Genomic DNA, 26,500 nt, shown 5'->3' on the forward strand with positions numbered 1-26,500 from the left:
AGAGAGAGAGAGAGAGAATGTCTCTATGTTTGGAATTGTCAATACCAGACGCTTACTACAGCTGCTTCCACACTGCGACACTGGCCAGGCTGGTTACTTTTCATATCAACGACTTGTGTTCCATCAAACCAAAAGAGAAAGAAACTCGTGTATTCCCCAACACAATTCTAGCAAGTTCCGAAATAGTTCCTGTTATATATCTCCATTAATTTCTTTCATGATATTTATTCCGATTTCTTGGAATTGCATATCTGGAATCCATACAAACTTTTCATGTAAAATGTCATAAAGAGAAAAACGTAACATTTATCAGAAAGAGAAATATCGACTGCAGAATATAAACATGTATATATATATATATATATATATACCGGTATATACAGGTGTATATATATATATATATACCGGTATAATACAGGTATATATATATATATATATATATATATCCTTTCTGAGTGGATATACCCTAACGTAGTGAAAAGGTTAGTGTATCACCAGGATCAGAGAAGCTGTAGTAGTTAGGACCACACATGCTAGGTGGGTTTGCTGTGAGTGGCCCGACTAAAGTCTCCCCCATCACCAATCCTCAGTGGCCAGCAGGGTGGTGAGAATGGCCGGACATGACTGGGTACATGTCTGAGGCCTTTGTACTGCAGTGGACGGGAAGCAGTTGCATTTGTTGTTGTTTTTGTTGCTTTATATATATCCGTATATATATACACACAATCTTTGATCATAGTCTTCCTCTTAGGTAATTTTCGTTAAATGCTAAAGCACTTGTGGCATCAACTATTTTAAGACGCCAATTTTTTAGCTTTCTGTATCTCTTCTCTTCTTCAGGGATTAGAACTTTGAAGGAAAAAGACTCCATCTATTCAATTCTTGCCGACATCAGTTTCAGCCAATAACTAATGGTTTTTTTCTGGGCATATTGTCATGGTAATCATTATCCATGTGTAGTGGGATTGTATAAGGATAATTATTTCTAGGTACATATGCCCTGATGAAAGCCATTAGTAATTGGCTGAAACAGCTGTCGGCAACAATTTGACAAATGGAACACCGCAGCAAACAATTCCGTCCTTTCCTTTATCTTATCCCTGCAAAAAGAAAGGATACAGAAAAGCGATGTCCTATAATAGTTGATACCACAAGTGCTTTAGCCCTTAATGAATATATATATATATATATATATATGTGTGTGTGTGTGTGTGTGTGTGTGTGTTTGTGTATCTATGGATTTATGTAAATTATAAGACAAACCCCTAATTCTAGCAAACCAGAGATAAATCAATCTCCACGACCATGATAGTTGTGATGCCAGTTCTAGATATAATGTTAAGTAAGGACGTTAATCGATTAAAATAAATTTCTGGAAATGCGTCGTCGAAAATTGAGCCAGGGGATAATACGATAATTTATCTTTGAAAAATAATAACAGAAGAATAACAAGAAGCAGCATATCACCGATGACGTGAAAATGAGCCTACCCCTTATCTGTAGAGATCTTAACGAGGCCAGCAGGGGAAAAGAGGTCGACCTAGTAACGCCATCCCGAAAAGGTTGAAGTCAATCATGCGGAAACGGGGAAATGGTATTTCGGGAGTCCCCTCAAACCCCATCATGTGAGACCCCAATGCCCATCCCAATAATGTCCTTAATTCACTACCCCCATCTATCTACTACCGCACAATCCCATCAACCCCTCCTGAAAACGAATTAAGTCTGGCAGTGGGAAAATAGCAGGACGCAACATAAATTGGAAATTCCAGTATAGGCATCGGTGGTATAGACATAACTGGATTACAGAAAGCCCAAAAAGCCTATTGGTGTATGTGAAGCATAAGCAAACACACCCTGATTTATATATATATATATATATATATACATATATATATATATATACTTATATATATATATATATATATATATATATATATATATATCAAAAGATCTAGGTCGTCATTAATTGCTCACTTTGATTTCGACTTCATATGGACGATTCAAATAACATTTAACTACCGCTTTTCAAGTCATGAAGTTGATCAGACATGGAAAAGCAGATTTCTAATAATCACATAACGAATGGTGAAGACTTAATGGGATTATAATTGGCGATGAGAGAGAGAGAGAGAGAGAGAGAGAGAGAGAGAGAGAGAGAGAGAGCGCAACATGCTTTAAAATTGCAGCTACATCAGCAAATATTTAAAAGACACATTCTCGTGCTAAGCTGCCAATATGACAGAGTAGGATGATACATTTAGGAAAGTGGAAAAACGATGGCAAGAGATGGTTATTAAACAACAGAATCCTTTAAGAGTGAGAGTGAGGGAGTGAGATACAGGGCAGAAGGGAGACGACTTAAAAAGTCATGTTTAATCTAGAATAATGATATTTTCACCAAGCGGCAGGTAAGCTCTGGGAGCCTGTCAGTCGCCCTACTTCAGGAATTGTCTCCATTCCTGCTTCAGAAATTGTCTCCATTCCTGCTTCAGGATTTGTCTACCTTCCTGCTTCAAGATTTTTCTCCATTCCTGCTTCAGGAATTGTCTACATTCCTGCTTCAAGATTTTTCTCCATTCCTGCTTCAGGAATTGTCTACATTCCTGCTTCAAAAATGTTTCCATTCCTGCTTCAGGAATTGTCTACATTACTGCTACAGGAATTTCCTCCATTCCTGTTTCAAGAGTTGTCTGCATTCCTGTTGACCTTCATATAATCTCATTTCATCAACCTCTCGCTAACTGCAACCCCTCCTGTCTATATTTTGTAGCCAACTCATCTCTGGTCTTCATTGTGATCTCCACTCTAAAAACCTTCTAAGATATCGTTCTCCGTCCAAAATACCTTCCTCTCCCAGTTCTCTCTTATGTCCGCATTACGTAGCCTATCCAGTCTCGTTACACATTTTGTAAGTCTCAAGACTTTCATTTCTGCAGCTTGGGGTAAAAAATAATAAGATCACTAAAATCTAATAAGTTTTTTCTCTAATGTATATCACGGATGCAATAGGAATCATCAAGGGAATAATTATCAAGTAAAGAGCAAGCAAGGATTCACATGATACCTACGTCTTGATTGCGTTATCTCTCTCTCTCTCTCTCTCTCTCTCTCTCTCTCTCTCTCTCTCTCTCTCTTTTAAATATGCAACAACTTACACCTTATTCAGAGTTACGAGGCTACTTTTCCTAAAAAGTTATGAGTATTAAAATATTCATAGCTTTTAATGGCAAACGGTGATAAGCTGCAAGGGAAAAAAAAAGACACACAATGTTTAATGAATGCTCATAAATCAACTGTGGAACGAGAGGCAAGACTCAGGTAGGCCACCTTAATTATTCATATAATCATGAAAGTATCGAGAGGGATAACTGATCCGCAGAGGCCGCTTAGCAAGGCATTAGAGTCCGGAGTTGCCTACGATTGCAAGGGGACCCTTTACAAGCACTAAGTTCCCTAAAGTGGATGTACACTTGATGGCAAATGTCAAGGGCAATGACCTAGACCAGGATCAATTCACTTCGGCGCAGAGCCTAAACGCCCCCCACCCACCCACCCAGCGCGCTCTGTGGCTCCCTCTTCTTCTTCTCCCATTCGGGGGTGTTGTAGTGTGGGAGGGGAGCTGTTGATGAGTGCAGAATATATTCTCCCCTAGCCATTTCCCCCTGCACATATTCATTGCCAGATCTCATAAATTCCTCCCCCCTGAACATTTTCTCACGGCAGATTTACTCCCCGTTTTGGTATAATTTCCCCTGCCTCCATTATATCGACAGGTATAAAATTATATTCAACACCCTTCATGGAATGAACATTTGGTTACTGAAATGTCAATGAAGAATGGTGTTAGTTGTTCAAATGGCACCGTAAAAACATCATTTGTTTAAAGGTCTCATGAATGGCAGAGGTAAGGGATAGTGACAATGCCCTAGAGACTGATAGAGCCCAAGCCCCCTCTCCCACCAAGCTATGACCAAGGATAACCGGGCAATGACAACGCCCCCCTAATCCTTAGCTCACAAGGATGGCAGGGTTGCAGACACTACAAAAAAATATCGAGCTTGAGCGGGACTCGAACCCCAGTCCGGCCATCACCAGGCTGGGGCGTTTCTAATAGGCAACCACAACCATAATTTTCCTTCTATCCCATTAACCTGAACAGGTCTGGAAGTCATAGTAAGTATATATATGTATATATATATATATATATATATGTGTGTGTGTATATATATATATATACATACACACCTGTTAAAATTAATTGCATTACACATATACAATATAAACTTACACTTTATATATATATATGTATATTATATATATATATATATATATATACTGTATATACACACACACGTGTTAAAACTAATTGCATTACACATATACAGTATAAACTTACACTTATATATATATATATATATATACACACACACACAACACACACACACACATATATATATATATATTATATATATAAAGTCACCAAATTCCCATAAAACATAGGATGGTAAAATTAGAGACCAATCAGCCAATGAGGGATGAAGAAAATGAAAAAAGGAAGTAACAATCAAGGTCTAATCATTACGAAAGATATTTTCCCCGACCATTGTGCAGGATTCCCGAAATTGATGAAACAACTTTTTTTTCGTACCAGTGGCTCTAAAATAATCTCCGTTTCGATGTTAACCTATTTCTAAAACATCCTAACTACATTCGTGATACAGCCCAGTTAATCTTCCTTATATATTTTTGTTGATAGTGGTGTGTTCAGATCAATAGTTAGTTCTTATAAATATGGTTCTTTACAGTATTTTTTTCGAAGTTCCGATCTCTCCGTTTGCTGAATATGTCTGTCCAGGAAAATATTTGGTTCCTTTCATATTTCGATAGTGAAGCCCAATAAATGTATATTTATAAGACATCTTACGTCAATGACGACTGTCCTAAGTACAACAATAAAGCAGCTATGGTTTAGCAATTTTATCACACAATACAACCGTAAAGGTATGAATAATAATTGTAAAACAATAAAAATAAGTGAATAACCTGCCGTAAAATGTCAAATTTACTGTTACATCTCCCTATATAATTAAGAGCAAGTGTGTGACTACATATATAAGTATATATTTCTTCCCTGTCACGCTCAGGGGGGAGAGATAGTAGTCATACCATGGTGAGAAGGGGTACCCAAAAGGTACACTCAGAAACCATACTCTACCAAGAATTGTCGAACCAGCGGGTTGTAGTTAAGGGTTGAATCTGTGTGTGCGTGTGTGGAATATTTATCTAAATATTTAGACGTCCTTTTTGACGCCTCGGGTACACTGGCACAACAATAAAATCAAGAATAACTTCACCTTTCAATAAAAACCAGTAAAGTAGGCGATTGAACGGGTATTAACATTGTGTAACAGTAATGACATATTTCGGTTCCATGCAGAGCACCAATAACCCCACGATCAATATCTGAGCTGTAAATATTTACTGTAGATATAACTACGTGTTCGTAGGTAAATTTATCAAATTCTGCGTTCACCTTCCTTTTGCAAATGAATTACAGGTGTATTCAAACACTTTCTAGCTAAGCACGAAAACAAGACATACCAGTTACGGCAAAAGGTCAAGAGGTTATAAAGCTGACCATTTCGCTTACCGGAATAATTTACTTTGATATTGATAATTACTTTCTCTCTCTCTCTCTCTCTCTCTCTCTCTCTCTCTCTCTCTCTCTCTCTCTCTCTCTCTTCAGTTCTATATCTAAAGATAACTTTATCGTTCAGCATATTCTCCATGAACACTAACAGTTTAATACACATTAAACATCACAGGTCAAAATAGTTTAATAAGTATAACATTCCTTAACCTCAAAACCAAAATATGTGTACAGTTATGAAGATATTCATTTATATATTACATAAGTATATTCACTTATGTACACATCTATCTATCTATCTATCTATCTATCTATCTATCTATATATATATATATATATATATATATTTATATATATATACATACCCACACTCACACACATACATTTATATATATATGTATATATATATAAAATATAAATACATATATATATATATATATATATATACTATATATATATATATATATATATAAATATATATATATATATATATATATACATATCACTTGTTCTGGACCGCTTGCAAAGGACTTGCTATCTATGAAAATTTTTTTTTTACTGATAATGTTAAATAGAAGCTCAAATAAGAAACAACTGTGAGCTCACCAGATAATGTTCATTACTTTTCAGACTGTGAAGAAGGTGAAACATTTTTGCACTAATGTACATTCTATTTGCCTATAAGAAAACACTGTACCTAAAAACCATTGATTTTTCAAGTGGTAATACAAGCTGACGAGTGCTTTCTAATAAAAACTTGGCCGTAAGGGGATACGTGTTACAGCCATAAATGACTCATGAAGCCATAAAAGGGGGATAAAATTTCAAGGAAGGGGAAACGTTACGATGAAAATATCAGGGAACAGCAACAATAATCATCTTTAATTCAAACACGAACAGAGAGAGAGAGAGAGAGAGAGAGAGAGAGAGAGAGAGAGAGAGAGAGAGCAATAATGATGCTGCTACACTTAATGATCTCCACTAGTAAGGATTTCAGCAACTTCGTGTGACTTTATTACGCCATAAAATTCTTATTAACAAATTCTAATATATTTTTGTTCCCCTCTTTGTCATTCAGCGACTCCATTACTTCCCCTTTTCTCAACCTTCTCTGCATTAACTTCCTTACCAAAATATCTTCTTACATTTTTAGGGTGCATTTAATGGAATATTTTGCTTTACTTGACCATTAACCTTCCTTGCTCTTCATCCGCTTTCATACCTCTTATGCTATCATAACCTTTCAGTAATTAAAGCAAAGGGGAAAAGAAGCGACCAACAACCCACACACAATAAATAAATAAATAAATAAATAAATATTTATATATATACATTATATATATATATATATATATATATGTATATATATATATATATATATATGTATATATATATATATGTATGCATAAATGTACAATTGAAAAGAAAGAAAAGAATCCATGAATGAAAACTAACCACGCTAAGGATATAGATTCATTATGACCCTTCTCTGTGGCTCTTCGATTAGAGAGTAAAATCTGGATTTATGACAATCCTGTGTCTCTCTGACAACCACACTGAAGACAAAAAAAAAAGCTAATATGATGTTCTCTCCAAAAGTAACAAGTTAATTTCTCTCTCTCTCTCTCTCTCTCTCTCTCTCTCTCTCTCTCCTCTCTCTCTCTCTCTCTCTTTAATCCCAATTCCCGATCACGAGATTAACTCGAAATCAATAGGAACTTTTAATTAGAGATCACGGAAGGACAAAAAATTAGAGTTGACAAATGAGTGAGGGTAAGGGTGAGATAGTATGAGATAATTTAATAGTAAAACGAGAATTACATTAATATTGGACTCAAAATATGTATCAACAAGTGTACATTAAAATTATATTCATTTAGTGGGACTTTTACAATCAAAGGACAACGAATCTGAAAAAATACTTAGTAATTCTAAATTCTCCCAGGGCAATATTAAACACTTCATTTATATATATATATATATATATATATATATATAACATTGTAATTATTCAGAGGTTACTTTCCACTTAACAAAGATAGAAGAAACTCTTGAGAAAGGGTATGCAGTTCTTCTAGGACACTCCAAATTCTAACCATTATTCTCTATTCTTGGGAAGTGCCATAGCCTCTGTACCATGGTCTTCCACTGTCTTGTGCTAGAGTTCTCGTGTTTGAAGGTACACACAGGCATATGTTTCCCTATTTCCTTTCCTCACTGCGCCTAATTTTCCTTGTCGGAGCCCTTGGTCTTATGGCATCCTCCTTTTCCAACAAGGGTTGTAACACCTAGTAATATATATATATATATATATATATATATACTGTACTGTATATGTACATATACATATGTACATATATGTGTGTATATATATATATATATATATATATGTATATGCATATACTGTACATACATATACAACAGATTTTTCACCGAGAAGACGAACGATTGTTGAAATTTTAGCCTCCATAAAAGAAGAGTGGTAATGAGCAATCCTAATTTTTATTGCTATGCCAAAATGGGCCACTGTGACTAATTATAATTCAACCACAGACATTCATGTAAGTTTAAATTGAATGAGAGGAACTGATATTAAAAAAAAAAAAACACATGATATCTTCTCATTTTACATGAATTTATAATGCAGACAGACACACACAAAAACACATACACATATGTATACATAAAAATGTAATTATATATATATATATATATATATATATATAAATATATATATAACTTCCTTCTGACATCAGAGGTCAACGAAATACAATTTTGATTTGAGAAATCCAACGAAAGAACGTGGGAGCTGTAAAGTTCACATTCTTTCCTGATGTTTAAGTGTTATAAAGTCACTCATGAATGACAATTTATATTTTTGTATTTTACGGTTAAATGAGTTTCATATATAAAACGTTAGAAAAGTTCATTTGGTGACCTGAGGTTATTATAAGAAAATAACAGTTTCGACAATGTGACAATGAAATCATTTAAACCCCGTTCAATCAGTATCACGAGTTGATTAAAAGAACCGTTATTTGGATCATAAATATGTAAACATGTACATGTTCTATTAAAGCTAGGTAGACAATGCAAAGAGAAATGGGTCCGATAATAAGAAATTTAAGCATAGAGACATTGGATTAACAAAATGCTGTTGGTGTCCACCGAACAAGTTCCATGACAAATTATTGGCTGTGAAAAGGTAGAATGTATGACTGCAATGTAGTCATCGTTACTTTTATGAAGTGAAATATGGATATTGGAAGCAAAGTGGGGGAAACGGTGAAAGCTGCTGGGGTGAATTGATTGAGTTGCATGTGTCGGGTAAAATATTTTGGAAAGTATGGAATGTAGATGTACAAAATTTAGATAGAACGATTTGATAAAGATGGGGACAGACGGTTACCTGCATGAAAAGATGTCTCAGAGTGATCTAAGGTGGCTTGTCATTTGAGTATAAGTTAGATGGTGAAAAGTCAATAAAATTCATGTGTACACTATAAAAAGAACCGTAATTTTAATCGGAAACTCTCCATAAAAATATACGGTTCTCAGTCGTATTTCAGTAAAATACAAGCGACCTTCATTTTACCTTACGTTGTTATTATCTTTTACGGGTTGGTGACCGTAATGTCACTCTTTTACGTTAATATATCAGTTTTTAAAACGATAAAAATCCTGGAATAAATGTTACCAGGCCTTTACCGTTTCTTAATGCCAATTTTTAACCGTGGAGAGAGAGAGAGAGAGAGAGAGAGAGAGAGAGAGAGAGAGAGAGAGAGAATTCTTTAAATAATAGAGTGGGAATGGTGGCGGAATGGAGGAGCCTCAATATCTATGGTACATCAAACAGCGTGCATGACACAATTACTGTACCTCTGCATGCTGGAAAAGGTTAACGGGATGGTGAACTGACTGATGACGTGTGGTTTTCATAAGGATTTATTCTTGATATAGTAATTAGAAACTAAACTAGACAGTTGCTAGTGTTTTGTATTGCTTTGAAATAAAATCCAATAAGTACAGAAATAGTTTACATTCTCTCTCTCTCTCTCTCTCTCTCTCTCTCTCTCTCTCTATATATATATATATATATATATACAGTATATATGTATGTGTATATATATATATATATATATATGTGTGTGTGTGTGTGTGTGTGTGAGTGTGTGTACAAACAAAACTAGACTACTTGTATACATTATTGGGCACGTGTGTGTGTGCATGTGCGTGAGACTGAAGCTTTCTATGAACTTCTCACGCAATTTCACCGGTACCTCGTTCGCTCACGTCCAAAATCACTGATCGAAAGCCAGCCAAGCGATATGAACATTGTCAGAGTAAACTCAACCCTCCGGTTTCTATTTATTTTAGAGAATGTAAGCAAGATATCGCACCACACATACACCCAATAGACAAGTCGCTCAGTCTTCCGCAACATTTCAAACGTGCAATGTAATTTTCCTCTTCGTTTTATCAATACTGGAGCCCTCTTGCTATCTTCTGGATGTTATTGAAATTATGTTCAGTAATCCAGTTTAAGATATTCATTCTGAAATAAAGGGTACTCATATGTTTATAGCTTCTTAATGTTAAATCATTACGGTTGATTTATTAATGCAAATGTACATTCGCTACAATTAATGCAATTTTTCTCAATATAAATTAAATACCGTAATCTTATGATCACCACTCCAACGATAACACAAAATAAACTCGGAAAATTTAACTTTGAACATTTTATTTCTTTTATGTATCCAGTTTTCAATTTGTAATAGATTTCGCAAATATAAATGATTATTTCCTTTACTTTGAGTTTCCACGTTTCTTTTTTTACAGTTTCAAGTCATGATAAAGTGATGACTCATTGTTCCCAAACAATCCCTTTGGGCAGCTGTCATAAAATGCTAATATCATTCTTATATAGTTTTAATCCATTGGAGAAAGATATAATTTATAACCAAATGTTCAGTTAATAACCTAACCTATTCTAAAAAAAATAAATATAATTCACCGTTCCAACAAACAAGAAGCTGAAATATTCCAGGCAGAAATAAGCCTATTATTTCCGCAGTGTAGGCAACTCATAATGAGAAAATTAAAAACAGTGACAAATAATGGAATTACTTATGCAGGGGTTAACATTAATCTAGTTACTTCCCCTTCATTAACGTAATAAGCCTTTTTATATTTAAACGAGAAATTCATGTGATACTTTCATTTGTTTTGTTTTTTTCAAATTTTCTAGATTTCCTTAGCAGGGGAAGGATATAAAAGATGTCAGTTTTATCCATTATCAAATCCAATGCCATTTATATTAAAACATGTACTGTTGTGATGGATACATTTATTCATATTCGAAAGAGCACTCCCAAATGAGTTCAATGAAAGCAATATATTTTTTCAAAACAGTTTTACAGTTCCATGGAACAAAAACATTTAAGCATATCGAGTGTACTTAAAACGCAGTGCAAAAAATATGGAAGCGTCATTGCATCAACAAACTACAGATATACTGTATTGTTTTAAATTTAAAACTTTACAAACTCGATTATCAATTATGATAAAAAAACAATCGAACCTCTATATCATATGACTATTATTCCTTACAATTAGACGGCTTAAATGTTTTACGACAAAATCCCTGTTCGGAAAGCTAATGATCTTTTATGGCTTGTTGTAATGAGCTTTCGTGTGTTATTCGTCGTAGTTTGATATAATGGAACTTTCATATTTGCAAAACAGATTGATATAGAAAGTTCTATGGTGTGAGTGAATAGTTACAATGAGCCACAGGTCCCAGAGAGAGGATTAAGAATTACAAGAAATTGATGCCAGGTAACCCAAACTGTAATCGATGTGTATTAAATTCAACAAAAACAAAAACTACAACAACAAATGCAACTCTTTCTAATCCACTGCAGGACAAAGACCTCAGACATGTCAATTCATATCTGTATCAAATACATGTAACTTCGAATCTACAGATCAACCTCCCCAGGTGGTAACGTACATTAGCCCAAAGTTTACAGGACAAAAAATGAAATGTTTTAAAACCCACGAAAGGATGTAATCAGGTCTTCCATACGTAATGCCTATAAAGGATAGAAAGACGGTTGAACTGACTTAAAATCCGGAACACAATATGAAGCTGTTACGATATATAAAATCAGGCAGATCTTATATCTATGGCTCTATCCTTATCACGAAGAAAACAGATCAGAAAATGTAAAAATTATAAAACAATTACTGGGATACAAAATAAGTGCATCACCCTGGTTATATCTTTCGTTTCCTAAGATAAAATAGCTGCTTTTACCGCTGTTCCTTCGGGAAATTACTCGAAATGCTACACTGTAAAGGTTCTGGTATGAGAGGGATTTGTAGATGAGACCTAATTACCTCCCATAAAAATTTATAGGTTCTACTAATCCGGAAATGGAAGCGGTACACTGAGGTAGAAAGAGAGAAAACACAATCATTCACTTCCTCATAAAATGGTATGAAAGATTCTTTGTAAACAAAATAATTCACTTCCCCCTTTATTGATGTGAAAGATTCTTTTCCCCTACTGTGGGTATTTCGTGTGAAGTATCGTTCGCAGAATTTCAGATTTTAATAATTTGAAACGAAATGCCTATAATTTGGTTGTGTCCGCACTAACTACCGCAGATTACCTCTAATAATTCGTCGATAGAAACAACATTTATAGCTAACATCACCATCTCCTCCTAAGCCTATTGACTCAATTAGATTTTGCCAGTAGTCTCTAGCTTGAGCTTTTAATTCAACAGTTCTCCATTCATCATCATCTATTTCACGCTCCATAGTCCTAAGCCATGTAGGCCTGGGTCTTCCATCTCTTCTATTGCCTTGTGGAGCCCAGTTAAAAGTTTGGTGAACTAATCTCTTTTGGGAGTGCGAAGAGCATGCTAACAACAAAGACTTAAAATTCGTCTCGTTTTTTTTCCAAGTAGAAAAAATAGAAACCAATATGAACGAAACTGCTCTCTAATAACTTTATCAAAGCGAGCACCATCATCCAATGTCTCTCATTAATCTATATATTCATTAACTTGCTTATTCAGTCAGTTTGAAAAAAGTTAAATTTACCGGCAAATTTCAGTACAGGAAATATGAAGAAAGTAATTTTGGAATCTAATAACCAAACTTTAATTTACTCCGTACCAAAAATATGCTAAGAAGAAAAAGTTTGCCAATATCAACTTTTTATTTTTTGACCGGTCTGCATCATCGGAGAATACCAAATGAATTTTTGAGAAGAGAAATTAGGATGGGGAAAATCCCAGCTTCAGTTTCCGTTTTTCAAGGAAAAAATAAGAACAATGACAATGTAACCTTTATCAGTGATGAAACTAACGTGGTAAAATTTTAATTCGAAAAGTTTTCTCTCCAACGTTATAAACAGATATATCAAGTCATATATTCGTTGTTTTCTTTCATTATATGAACTCTATTCAATGACCTTTTTAGCTTCGGTAATTGTGATCAAATCAAAATATATGAAGTTTCCAATTTCTATCGAATAGAGAGAGAGAAAAAAAACTGCCGGTCTTCTGTTTTTACATACAAAAAACTATGATACAAAACCACGCAATAAAACAATAAAAGCAACATCCGAAACAAGACCACAAAACCTTTGAAGTCAGTCACTACCCATTGTCATCTGGAGAGACAATGTATACACAGCTGAACTGGCCTTGTGTCTTTATATCGCTTCGGTGACCTATGCTGATCTTAACTGGCCCATCACAGTATGCTGACAGGGTACATGCAATATCCATAACACGTTACCCTGGATTCACCATACTATATTATCAAAGCTGTGGAGAGCGAATACGTATCTTGTCTGTCACAGGGCGTCTCCTCAGTGTTTCTTGTCGCATACTAAATCCTACACCTGTTTGCTGATCGATGGGTTTTTTTCTATGTGGGGATACTTTAACGTGATGAAAGAGTTTGCGTATTGCCATGATCAGCAACGCTGTACTAGCCGAGGCCACCAGCACTAGGCTGGTTTGCTGTGAGCGATCAGGCAAAAAATCTTCCACCATCACCAATCCGCACTGGTCAGCGTTGTGATGAAAATTAACCAAACCCCAGAAGCAGCGGCATTTGTTGTTGTTTGTTAGATTTTTTTTTACTATTGGCTAGAAACCTAGAAGGGTCGTTTCCAGACGACATGCAATTGAGTATAGACATGATGTCTTTTTATCGTTTCCTTAGTGCTTATGGGCGACTGAATGTTTATATCCGGCTGACTGAAGCTAATATCCCTCGAGTGATATCTAATTTTAATATTTCCAACCATATTATATTCTTCGTTGGTTTGGCGGAAATTACGAAGTTTCTTGTTGATGCTAAGCTCAAGTGAAGGGGGAATTAAATTGGGATATCTCAGTTGGATTATAGGTTTTCAAACAAGACTTGCAATCAGTCTAATTATTTATTTGTGGACTTCAGACAATAAAGAGTTGCCTCCCGCCTGACGAAGGCCACGGGGGACATCGTTCGATATTTGTGTGGGGGTTAGGTTCTTTCATTCATTCAAAAGTCAGATTTGGTGGCCTTTAAGTAAAGGTCATGCCATTAACTACGCCACTTTCTTTTCAGTGGAGGAAAAGCAGGTTTCTGTCCTTAATGCTATCCTGAAACAATGTTTCGAATACTAAAAATAATAATAGTAATTTCTCATGTGTCGTGCAGCGCCCCTCTGGTTCGTAGCAAACGGGTACGAAACAACATACTACTAGTATTACTGTATACTGTATATACGTCTGGTTTCTGAATCCATTTGACTACATCATTCACAGACGCCAAGGAATTTTTTAATATTACTCTTGTAGCGTCACCGTACGTTGTGGGAACTTCCATGGCAATAGCGTCACCTGCACGGGACACCTCCCTGCACAGCATCCAGGCGAGATCATAGGCTTCTTTTGGTAGAGCTAATTCTCCGTGGAAGGAAACGCACGCTGCCATTCACACTTCAGCGGTTACAAAGAAATCAGAAACAGTCAAAAGACTGAACATCACTACGAAAATCGTTTGCATGCACAATGCATGGAAATGATATGACTCATTCATATGTGTTGCCGGGAGGTGACCTCAATAATGTTGCAAGTGCATGAGATGACCAACATAATAAAAGGTAAGCTGAGCATTATTATTATTATTATTATTATTATTATTATTATTATTATTATTATTATCATTCCTAGGTAAGCTATAACACTAGGTGGAAAAGCAGGATGCTATAAGCCCAAGGGCTCCAACAAGGAAAAATAGCCAAGTGAGGAAATGAAAAAAGGAAATAAATAAAATGTATGAAAAGTTATAAAACATTAAAATACAGTACTTCAAGAACAGTAACATTAAATATGAGAAAAAGAATCAGGCAAATATTATGGACGAAAACCATCATTAGTTGAGCATTCAATGAGAGAGAGAGAGAGAGAGAGAGAGAGAGAGAGAGAGAGAGAGAGTAACTGTTAAAAGTATGAATCATCCGAGCTGCTTCACCCGAAGGAAACCACCGGAAATCGTGCCTCACGTTTTCTCGAGAGCTCAAGCAGAACAGGAATTTCTTCGCTGCAGGATCCAAGAGGCAGACACTCCTCTACACACGCGCGCGCAAGCACGCGAAGCATAAAGCGATTTTAAAGTGGCGAATAAAAGTCTTTTCGAAAATAGTGTTTTTTTTTTTTTTTAATTATATAATCAGATCAAAAGTGAGCCAACTGCGTTACAATTTTGCCGTTTGTGTACTTACTCGAGCATCTAACCACCCGTAATTTTGATTATAGAGGTAACAGGGTTTCAGTGAATTGGAGAGTAGCCGTGCGTACAGTATTCTGTACAGCAACACTTTTTTTACATCTTAGGTAATGTCTACAGATTTAGGCAAGGACCACCTTAATTCTAGACAACATCTAAAGCAATGTATCAAGATCTGGCACGGACCCCCTTCTTCATCTTAGGCAGTGTCTGCAGATTTGGCAAGGACCCCCCTTCTTAATCCAAGACAACATCTTAGGAAATTGCTACAGATTTGGCAAGGACCCCCTATTTAATCATAGACAATATATTAAGCAATTCTAAAGTTCTGACAAGGACCTCCTTCTTAATCATAAACAACATCTTAGGCAATGTCTACAAATATGGGAAGGACCTCCTTCTTAATAATGATGATATATTGAAAAGATGCTAGAATCCTGCATAATGAACTTGACAAAGGGGTCGTCGGTGGAGAGGCTGAAATAGGAATTTATTCTTGGAGTTCTCTTTGCCAACATGTACATGGCTGCTGTGAACGAAACCGTAGATGCATAAGAAGCCTAAAATCTATAGAAGGTATGTGGATGACATCTCCATCACAATTAAAAGACCTGACGAATAAGTGAGGCTTTCAAGTACATTAAAAGCTAACTCAGTTAGAAACTTAACAATCGAAATTAGCACAATAAACACTCTTTCTTTGATGTCCTTGTTGAGAAACCAATATGCCATATGTCATTACGGAATGATGGCCGGTACCTCACGGCGCGCTATGTGTCCAGACTCATACAACAGGTTTGCCATTGGTGCTTATATCAGGAGGGCCTTCTCCCAGTGTAGCAATTGGAAAGCTGTCCAAGAGGAATAGGGAACGTATGGGGCAGAAGTTAACAAGCAGTGTATATACTAGTAACATCATAGAGGAAATCATAATGAAGGAAATAGATGCCTTTTGCACACAAGTCCGAGTCAAATAAACACAACAAAGATATAATTCTCTACTGCAATAAGGACAACCTACAAACAAGTAGTATGTCTTCATAAAAGAATCATCACCTACGGGGTAAAATCAGAGGCGCCTTTTGAAAAAATACTGCTGAGAATATACAGCAAGCCCACATTAGTAACTACCCTTGTGATGAACAGCTTAGCTTCCTAAGGACCCAAGGAGTCTACAACTAACATTATTTACACATTTAAATGTTCAGAGGGGAAGTCTGAACCCTCCATATATCCTATATTGGCCACATAACGACAATGCTTAGGACACTTCATGCTCACCCAATAATGGGTCCATACATGAACATTTTGGAGATGCACAGGACAAGAAACCTCCATTAAATGACCTTAATAGATACAAAGACGTTCAGGAGGAGGATGACTATGGGAGGCTGGTGAATGCTGAAGCAGTGTGCATCATATTGCAACAGCCAGTATTGAACATTGAAGTCACCTCAGAATATAACTTCCCTCCAGCAAGAAAACATTGCGCAACATGCCTTTACACCTTATCCTTGCGTCTGAGGAGCTAGTGTTGTGGGAATTCATTGAGAATCAAGATTTTTCCTCAATGAAAGGTTTTTGAAACTCCAAATGGAATTTTTAAGCCTTAGTAATATTTCTATAATTTTTTTGCATATGTCTTCAAATTTTCACAATTGTTGTTTTTCTGTTTTTATATTTCTTCTAATTTTTGTTTGTATGATATTGCCATTATATAAGGATAATGATTAATTTGGGGAGATGCCCTGACGAAAGCCATCATTTATTGGTTGAAACAACTATCAATAAAAGTTGAATAAAAGAAGCAACACAGAAACATGTTTCGTGTTCCTTCAGAATTCTAGCCCTGAAGACAAGAAAAATACTGAAAATTAGGAAAGTGTGATCAAATAAATGAAGTCACAAGTTCCTTATAATCTAAATAAATTTCCCTAAAGAATGGCCATGCCCCATGAGCATGTATATGTGTGTGTGTATATATATATATATATATATATATATATATATATATATATTAGATACGTAACAGTGCATATTGCCATCTGATCAAATTTAATTCCATAGCTTTTTTAATCGTATTCCCCTAACAAAAACTTTCGATTGATAGGATGAACACGCTCTGTGGTAGTTTTTACACTATTATCAAACAGGCAAAGCAAAGTATTTTCTTATAGGCCCATTAAAGAAATAAAAGAAAATCAAATAATCACTATATTTCGATCAGTAAACACTTCATGACGGTGGAAATTGAAAGAATAAGTTCATAGAGGCAGTTTATAGATGTCAGGAAGTGTTAACTTTTACGTTGATCCAAAAGGTATTGGTTTGGTTCGGGGAAGATTACCCAGATTTTATTTATTCCAGTGCATTCATGTTTCCAAGTATCAAAATATATTAACTAAGAATATCAAAGTTGACAACCCTTTGTTTTTATATACACCAGGACTATAGGGAGCGTCCTTATCAATGTTCATCAGAACAAAAGATACTGAATCAGGAGTTTATAAAGAGCCATATAGAGATTGCAACAAAGTTTGAGTGGGGAAAATTAGCCGTTTTATATCTCTTAGTAAGGGTAGAAGAGACTCTTTAGCTATGGTAAGCAGCACTTCTATGAAAAGGACACTCCAAAATCAAACCCATTGTACTCTAATCTTGGATAGTGCCATAGCCTCTGTACTATGGTCTTCCACTGTCTTGGGCTAGAGTTCTCTTGCTTGAGGGTACAATCGGGCACACTATTCTATCTGATTTCTCTTTCTCTTGTTATGTTAAAGTTTTTATAGTTTACATAGGAAATATTTATTTTAACGTTGTTACTGTCCTTAATATATTATTTTTCCTTGTTTCCATTCCTCACTGGGCTATTTTCCCTGTTGGGGCCCCTGGGCTTATGGCATTTTGCTTTTCCAACTAGGGTTGTAGCTTAGTAAATAATAATAATAATAATAATAATAATAATAATAATAATAATAATAATAATAATAATAAAAGAACTCGAAGATTTTCGTCCATTTTTGGAGACTTTGGGCATCCCATCAGCTGGGTGAGTCATGTTTGCTTTTTAAAAGTTCCTGTCGGTACATGAGAATGATTCTGGAATCGCCCATAATAAACCAAACAAATAAATTTATCCGAGGGAGAGTGGAAAGCACACATAGTGGACAACACCCTTCTGAATCTAATTATCAAAAGGATATTCCAGCAAGACCAACCTCTAATCCAGTCAAGAATATATATACAAGAATATTTCTGGAAGAAATTAAATCTGGATAATCTTTCCTCAAATAAACGGCATTCTTTTTAGAAATTTAAATAAAGATAAAATAAAATTTTCCTGACATACAAGCTTCCTCTCTCATTTTCCACAGAGACGAGGGCCTCGGTGCACTGGTCGAAATATACAGTAGTGATTAATTTAATTCTTTTATGCGCCTTTTTAAGAAACATTAACTTGTTATATTATAATTAAAAGATATAAATAGCACACACCGTATGTATATGTATATTTATATATATATATATATACATATATATATATATATATATATATATATATACATACACACACACACACACATATATATATATATATACTGAGAGAGAGAGAGAGAGAGAGAGAGAGAGAGAGAGAGAGAGAGAGAGAGAGAGAGAGAGAGAGAGAGAGAGAGAGAGAGAGAGAGAGAGAGTCCCAAAATCTATATTATTACCATTCTGTGTGTGAGAGAGAGAGAGAGAGAGAGAGAGAGAGAGAGAGAGAGAGAGAGAGAGAGAGAGAGAGAGAGAGAGAGAGTCCCAAAATCTATATTATTACCTACAGTAATAATTATATAAGAAGGTTAAAGGGTTCGCATCACGTGTTTGTAATAGAAACTAAATATCTCAATATTCTATAGTAGGTGTTACAAGCTAGTCTCTCTACTTAGATATTCACCAGTTGTCAATGATGAGCTATGTGGCGTACACGCGCAATGAAAGTTGTATTAAATACGCATTTTCAGTGACTTGAAAATTCACTGAAGGTCTATAGCACTATTACCTTAAAACATGTGTTAATGATTAAGAGTTCACAAAATATAATCATATAAAACTGATATAAATAGTAAAATTTATTGGACCTCTTCACACAAACATTATAAGAATGAATATGCTGACGTATGCTGCGTCTCTTCCAACCGGATCGAACATTGACCGTTTTGTGGTCGTCTGATATTCCTAAAACTTTTTTCCTTTTTTTGTGAAATAAAATTGAATATTTTAGGGGGAATCGTCTGCAAAATATATCAGAGAACACTTCATTACAAAGATTTTCTTTGTTCGGTTCCTAGATGAAATAAAAGCTTTTGATAGACAAACAAATTTAAAAACAAGGTGTCATAATTTCTCCCTTCCCAATGTGTTCGTATAAGAAAAATTGCGGAATATTTCCATGTAATTTCTATACTTATCATATTTGCAAAGATAAATCAATATGTCGATATAAAACCATTATGCTCATCATTGGTTGAACGCAGTAAAATTCCCTTTCTTTGAAAGCAGGTTGTCTATCACTTCCGATATCATCTCCCAGTGGATATTTATTATGTACCAAAAATGGCAACTGCAACTTTTCTAGAGAGAGAGAGAGAGAGAGAGAGAGAGAGAGAGAGAGAGAGAGAGAGAGAGAGAGAGAGAGAGAGAGAGAGAATCTTTGGTAGAGGATATTGGGGCGAACATTTAAATGTGGTCGATTCCAGTAGAAGAATCCTATTCCATATTCTATTCCACTCCTAGAAACAAAAATTAATACGGCGCGCGAGGTATAAATCTAACACTAATCCTTCAATGAAAATAGTTCACAAGAACTAAAGTAAGCATAAAAAAACAAATGAGCATTCCATACATTGGAAGCACAGAGAGGATATAATTCACTCTTTAAATTTGAATAAAACCATTGCTAATCCGACAGTTAGTTTGGCCAGTGTTATGCGTTGCATGAGAGGAGACCAAGACCTATCTGTAGGTCTTGGAGGAGACTCAGTCTCTCACCCCATCTTAACGGCACAACGACCAAAGCATCACCTGCTGAATGAGATCAAAATGAATTTATTTCTACGAAAGATCTGCAGTGTTCTTTCTTAATGGAGCTTACTAACAAAATCTACGAGTTTCTCTAGCGCTTTATTGAATACCAATGGATGGAGCACTTTCGACACATTAAAAAAGTTTGCGATTGGACCCACCAAAGTGTTTAATTAGTACGTGGCAACACTTCACAAAAGAAACTTTCTCTTACAAACTCAGCCGATTTTGTAGACAAGATTTTCTATATTTTTAATACTGAAAAATTTCTAAATATTATAATTGATAGCCGAAGCATAAAAAATTAACTAATTATTTGTTTCTTCTATATTTCCTTCCTCCTTCTTCGGATAACACTTATAAATCTCAATACTGAGGAACAGCCATACTCATTTAAAATATATATATATATATATATATATATATATATATATATATATATATATACATACACACACATGCTGTGTAGATATGTGAATGAATATATATTCTATACACACACACACACACACACACACACACACACATATATATATATATATATATATATATATATATATATATGTGTGTGTGTGTGTGTGTGTGTGTGTGTGTGCGCGCGAGTGTACATATTTGCGCGTGTGTGTGTCCAACACTGCGAATGCATATATGGTTTCCAACGTCCAAAGACAACAACAGCATTTGGTGGTAATTGCAAATAAAAGATCATGGTAATATATATATATATATATATATATATATATATATACAAATTTCTTGAATCATAAATAAACTGCTCGTAAAGAATTACACAAAGTAATATTGCACAAATGCTGAGAAAGGCCATACCAAGAGGAGACTGTGTACTTCCCTAATTCTCCTCCTGAAAATAAGGAGAACAAAAGAAGATATGAACAAAGGCAAAATAACAAAAGTCAAAGCATAACAAAAGACCTTTTTCTCAACACGAGAACAACAGAGAGGGAGAGAGAATGAAAGATATCTTCTTTACTCTTTAAGCTTATATCTGAACATGTTTTGGACAAAAGACAATGACAAAACTTCAGCAAGGATGCACGAGGAGAGGCACATGTCTTTGTTTGCCTAGAGGGCAGTTTTATTTATTTATGCTCCCTTTGGAATTCGCTTAAGCTAAAATCGTTAATGTACGCAACAATAATTACATCATGGCGGCTTGATGCCTAAATATTATGCAAAAATATAAACATTTTACTCGTTCATAATCTTGATATATGTAAAAACGGTAAAAATTTACCAAAAATTTCGAGGTTTTTATTGTAACGTTTTTTGTAGCATTGACTCAACTGAATAACATACGGAAAATAGGCCAACGTAAGGGTAAAATATATAATATAGTATATGATGTAAAAAAAAAATGACAAGCAATATATAATAAATGCTATATATCTGCCTATATTCTAAGCAATGAAACTTGTTTTAATCCTTTTTGTGTTGAAACAAGCAGTTTTCATCATTACCCTGATAAATTCAATATTTCACAGCATTTGCAAATTACAGCCAGGAGTAATTACGTCATTTATGACGTCACTATGGATAATTTCTGACGTCCTTGTATCTTTTATTACAATTATTATTGTAAATTTGAAGATAATGGCTGCCTTTGAGGCGTTAATTTCATGATACCTTTTCGAATGATCTAATATTCTCAACAGCAATACAATTTGGCAGTAACTGTGCTATTCTCATTCTAAGAGAGGATATGTATTCATCAGTAAATGAATGAATTCTTTACTTGAACGAAGTCCAGGGGCGTTCTAAGGTTCAGTGTTATTGTTATGACACTGAAGTGAGTAATCCTGTTAGGCATGTAATCATATTACTAGGAGCTTCTGGGAGACACAAGAGCACTGATGGAGGGAAGTGGACGTACAGAGATCTTAAAAGTCAATCTTCGTAGAAAATGCTGTAGTCAACGTTATGTCCGGAAAGACTGTACAGCAAGCAATTTGGGGACATTTGCTTGATCAGTGTCTCACTTAACAAATCAACTCCAAGTCGTAGAATGTGAACCACAATTTGAAAGTCCTATTGGGGAACTTGATCAATTATATTAAAAAGCTGATTACGGTGAAATAGAGTCATGAAGTGCTTGTGTCACAATTTTTGATGAATTAACAAACTGTGGTTGAACTACCTGGAAATGGTGGGAGTAATTAGGAAACTCATTGAGGCTAATTGCTCAGGATCATGGAAAATGCCCATCCATGCAGTAGCAGATTATTTACACATACTTGCTGCCGCAGATCACCCAAACTACCTCGAGTCTGCCCATCTGTACCGGTAGAAACCAAATACATTGGAGGCTGAAAATTAACTCTTTCAAAAATTCCTCAGGTGGAGGGACAATTTCTGGACAGGCATGATTTGTGACTTAGTCATTGATCAAATTCTTATGAGGTCACTAAAAAGTACAGGAGGATTAACAAGAGGTACTGTAATTTCTGGTAACCAAAGGACAAAATCTTCACCTGTATCCTCATCTTATAATCATACAATGCAAGATTTTTCTGGAATGCAATAAGTATACCACACGAAAATAGCACAAGGAAGCAACGACTGCAAGAGTAATCAAGGATAAACACGATCACACAAAACTTGCATCACAGCTTAAATTCTATACTTCACTTCTAAAAGATACAATATTGCACAATATCTTAAAGAGAATTAATGCTGCTAATGATGTCAATGTCCATGAAGCTTTCATTATTTGGCCGGTATGGTTAATAAAATGGAAGGTTATGTTATATTTTCCTATTCACACAACCGCACATGCAATGGGTGTCAAGGTTGCTAAAAATAGATAAATCGATCTTTCCCTTTTATTTCAGAGGTTACTGGTTTTCTGACATACTGATGAGCCAAGTTTATTGGGGAGATGAAATAAGAGCTTTCTCCCTACACACCACCTTTGTTTGAAGATAAACATCGAACACGAAAGTCAGAAAAACAGCTTTTCTAGGGGGTGTAAGGGAAACATGTTATTTCTGTGGATGGTGTTATCTTACATGCCATTCCTACTATGTTTTAAATGAGAAGTCCTTCCCTCAAAGATAGGACAAAAGGAAGCATCTACAGCTTAGTTGCTGAGGCTTGTACATCTTTTACTGCAACTGTTGTTTTCGATGGATATGAAGGACCCAACACCTGGGACAGCTCCATGAATATCGGAAGACTACCGTTGTGAAAAATATCGTCGATATTTGGGGGCTCTGACTGCTAGTCTAAGAGCCCCGCCCGCAGATAAGTTCCAGGAAAACTGGTTATGCGCGTGTGTGCCGTCAACATTACCGAATCAACAACATTTGTGGAAAAGAAAAACTTTCTTTCTATCGAAAGCAACAATAGGTAGTCTGATCAATATGCTCATACTGCAATTGAGGTGAAAAAAAAATTCCACTGCCATACAAGCAAAGGGTGATGCACATGTACAAATACTAAAAGCTGAAGTTACTAAGTCATTAAAAAAATCAATCACCCTTATTGGCAAAAAGACAGACCTGTTGATATTGCTTCTGCACCATGGGGAAATTGACAAGGAAAAATTTTGATCGAACAAAGGGAATTCCCATGTGTACAATATCAAAACTTTGAAAAGTTATCTAAGGAATGATATTCATACAGGTTTTTTGTCTGCACATACCTCCACAAGGTATGCTACTACCTCAAAATTCTTTAGTGTTGGGGAAAATTTTTTCAAGAAACCATAAGCAGTGGTTCTGTCTTAAGGAATTATTCCCCCCAAAATATTTAATGTAAGGATATAGCATATTTATTTAAAGGACCTGTGTATGATTCTTTAGTGCCTTCGCCAAAATCGGAAATTTTGCAAAGAGTATGTATTCACCCTGTCTATTCACTAATTCATGTTTGTTTGTTTGTTTGTACATACTTTACTCAAAACCTACTGTACCGATTTCGACCAAACTTGATGCACGACCCAAGGATGAATCTGTAGCAGTTTGGATAAAGTATATCAAAGTACACGTTGGAAGCAGTACATTGAAAATAATCGCATGTTTTAAGTAAAAGGAAAATATTTTGTTAGTTTATATTTTGTTTGTGAACAACATTACGTAAAAACGACTGAACCAATTTCAAATCTAAATATTGGGATAAATATGCGGAATTTAAGTCGGAGTTTATACTAATATTGACAAAGAATATTAGATACCTGTGTTCATGGAAGAAAACATCCATGTACTAAAGCATATAATGTAAGAACAGAAAGACAAACGAAAAGTAGACGGGTTTTAGTGGTACAAATTTTCCATAGTTATTTTCTGAAATACAAAAGAGATAATATGGCGGCCACTTTAAGCTTACAGTAACAAGAGAATTACGTGCAAGAATTTTTTTTCATTTGAAACACGACTTTTACATATATAAAGTTTCAGACCAAATATGTGTACACAATATATTTCCTCTAAAAATGTCTCTATTCTTTAGAAATTAAAATACCACCCATGATATCACTCTACCTATTCACACAATATTCACGCATAAAACGAGTAAAGAAAATATTAAAATGTTACACTAAATAAATAATCTGACTAATTTACAGTGAAAAAAATAAACTTGAACAAAGACATAATAGAATGGGAAAGAAATCAATCAGCTCTGGAATAATTTTAATCGCAATATGGGGTAAAAACCATTCTAAATAAAATTGCTTCCAATTTCTCAAAAATTCTGACGAATGCCATAACACATCGCCATATTTTATAGAGTTATCTTTAGAAAGGAAATTTTTTCATAATAAAACGTATACCGAGCTTATCTAGCTTCCTTATCTTAGTGTCCTGATAAAGCTTATGATAAAACTAATTGTTTTCTAGATAAAAATGCTGTGATAGCAAAGTTTCCTTTCGTGAAAAAAATAATACGATGCTCATTTCATAAGAATTATTTGAGATGGATATGAGCAGGGCTAAAATATTTCCCAAGAGGTACTATAGTTTAACAATGTCCAAAATAATTCTCATCTAATAAAGACTACTTAAAATAATTTCAAAATTACATTTTTGTGGTAAAATTAATACAGAGCTAGAAAATGGTTCCTTACCAAAACAAGAAGAACATTGAAATGAAACTAATTAATTAAAATATACCTTGAAATACAAAATGAGCGACAAAAAAACCAACTTAAAACTATAACACAAAAGTACTAGGTAACAACAAAATTAAATAACCAATTATACAGAAGAATCAACAACACATTCATTACTTAATTGCTACCTTAAATTGAATAAAATAACACAGCCTATTCCAAATGTTATTTCTAATACAGAAAATAATTATATTAAAACAAGAAATTCTTAACAAAATCTAAGGCTACAATACACTACCACCTTTCCTTAAAACGAATCCCAGTTGTCACAAACACTTGAAAAAATAGATAAATTATAAGAAAACTAATATCTAAAATAGCTTTGTTCCCATCCCTGCCTCCTTAAATTAGCAAACTACACCTGCGTAGTTCCCCATCTTAAACCTAGAAAAGAAAAATGACGCCTGAAACAGGCTAAACGTCGTTCTCAGATCATTTGACTTGTTTCATGAGTGTTGCTACGCTACCTGGCTAACTCTGACTGGATGATCGGTGTCACCCCCGTCTCGCATCCCGCTGCCAGCACCGCCTGCAATGAGAAGAGAGGAAAGCCAGGTTAACAATCGGTTCCTCCAAAAATACTTTGGTTACCTTCAGGTCAACTTGGGATGGGAGTTGCGGGAAAAAAAAAATGACTTCCGTACATCTTTTTTGTTTTGCTTTGGTGGCATTACAACAAAATAAAGCTTATTTTTCTAAAAATGAGAAATTCGAATATAACTAAAATGGTAAAATAAAGCTTATTTTTCTAAAAATAAGTGATTTTAATCAAATTATAACAGCAAAATAAAGCTTAATTTCATAAAATAAGTTAATAAAAAAGTTAAGGTGTGTAAATGGATAATTAAAAAAAA

General features: G+C 34.9%; 1 protein-coding gene across 31 annotated transcripts in view; it reads right to left on the reverse strand.

Annotated features, from left to right (window-relative positions):
* LOC137650196 (nucleolar protein dao-5-like) overlaps positions 1–26,500 on the reverse strand; it is a 998,067-nt gene that overhangs the window by 102,499 nt on the left and 869,068 nt on the right. For all 31 annotated transcript variants that reach the window (XM_068383641.1, XM_068383503.1, XM_068383565.1 and 28 more), the window contains one exon: positions 26,114–26,175. In XM_068383641.1, the coding sequence (XP_068239742.1) occupies positions 26,114–26,175 (62 nt within the window). The remainder of the gene's footprint in view (positions 1–26,113; positions 26,176–26,500) is intronic.

Source organism: Palaemon carinicauda, chromosome 1 (assembly GCF_036898095.1).
Source record: "Palaemon carinicauda isolate YSFRI2023 chromosome 1, ASM3689809v2, whole genome shotgun sequence".
Lineage (NCBI taxonomy): Eukaryota > Metazoa > Arthropoda > Malacostraca > Decapoda > Palaemonidae > Palaemon > Palaemon carinicauda.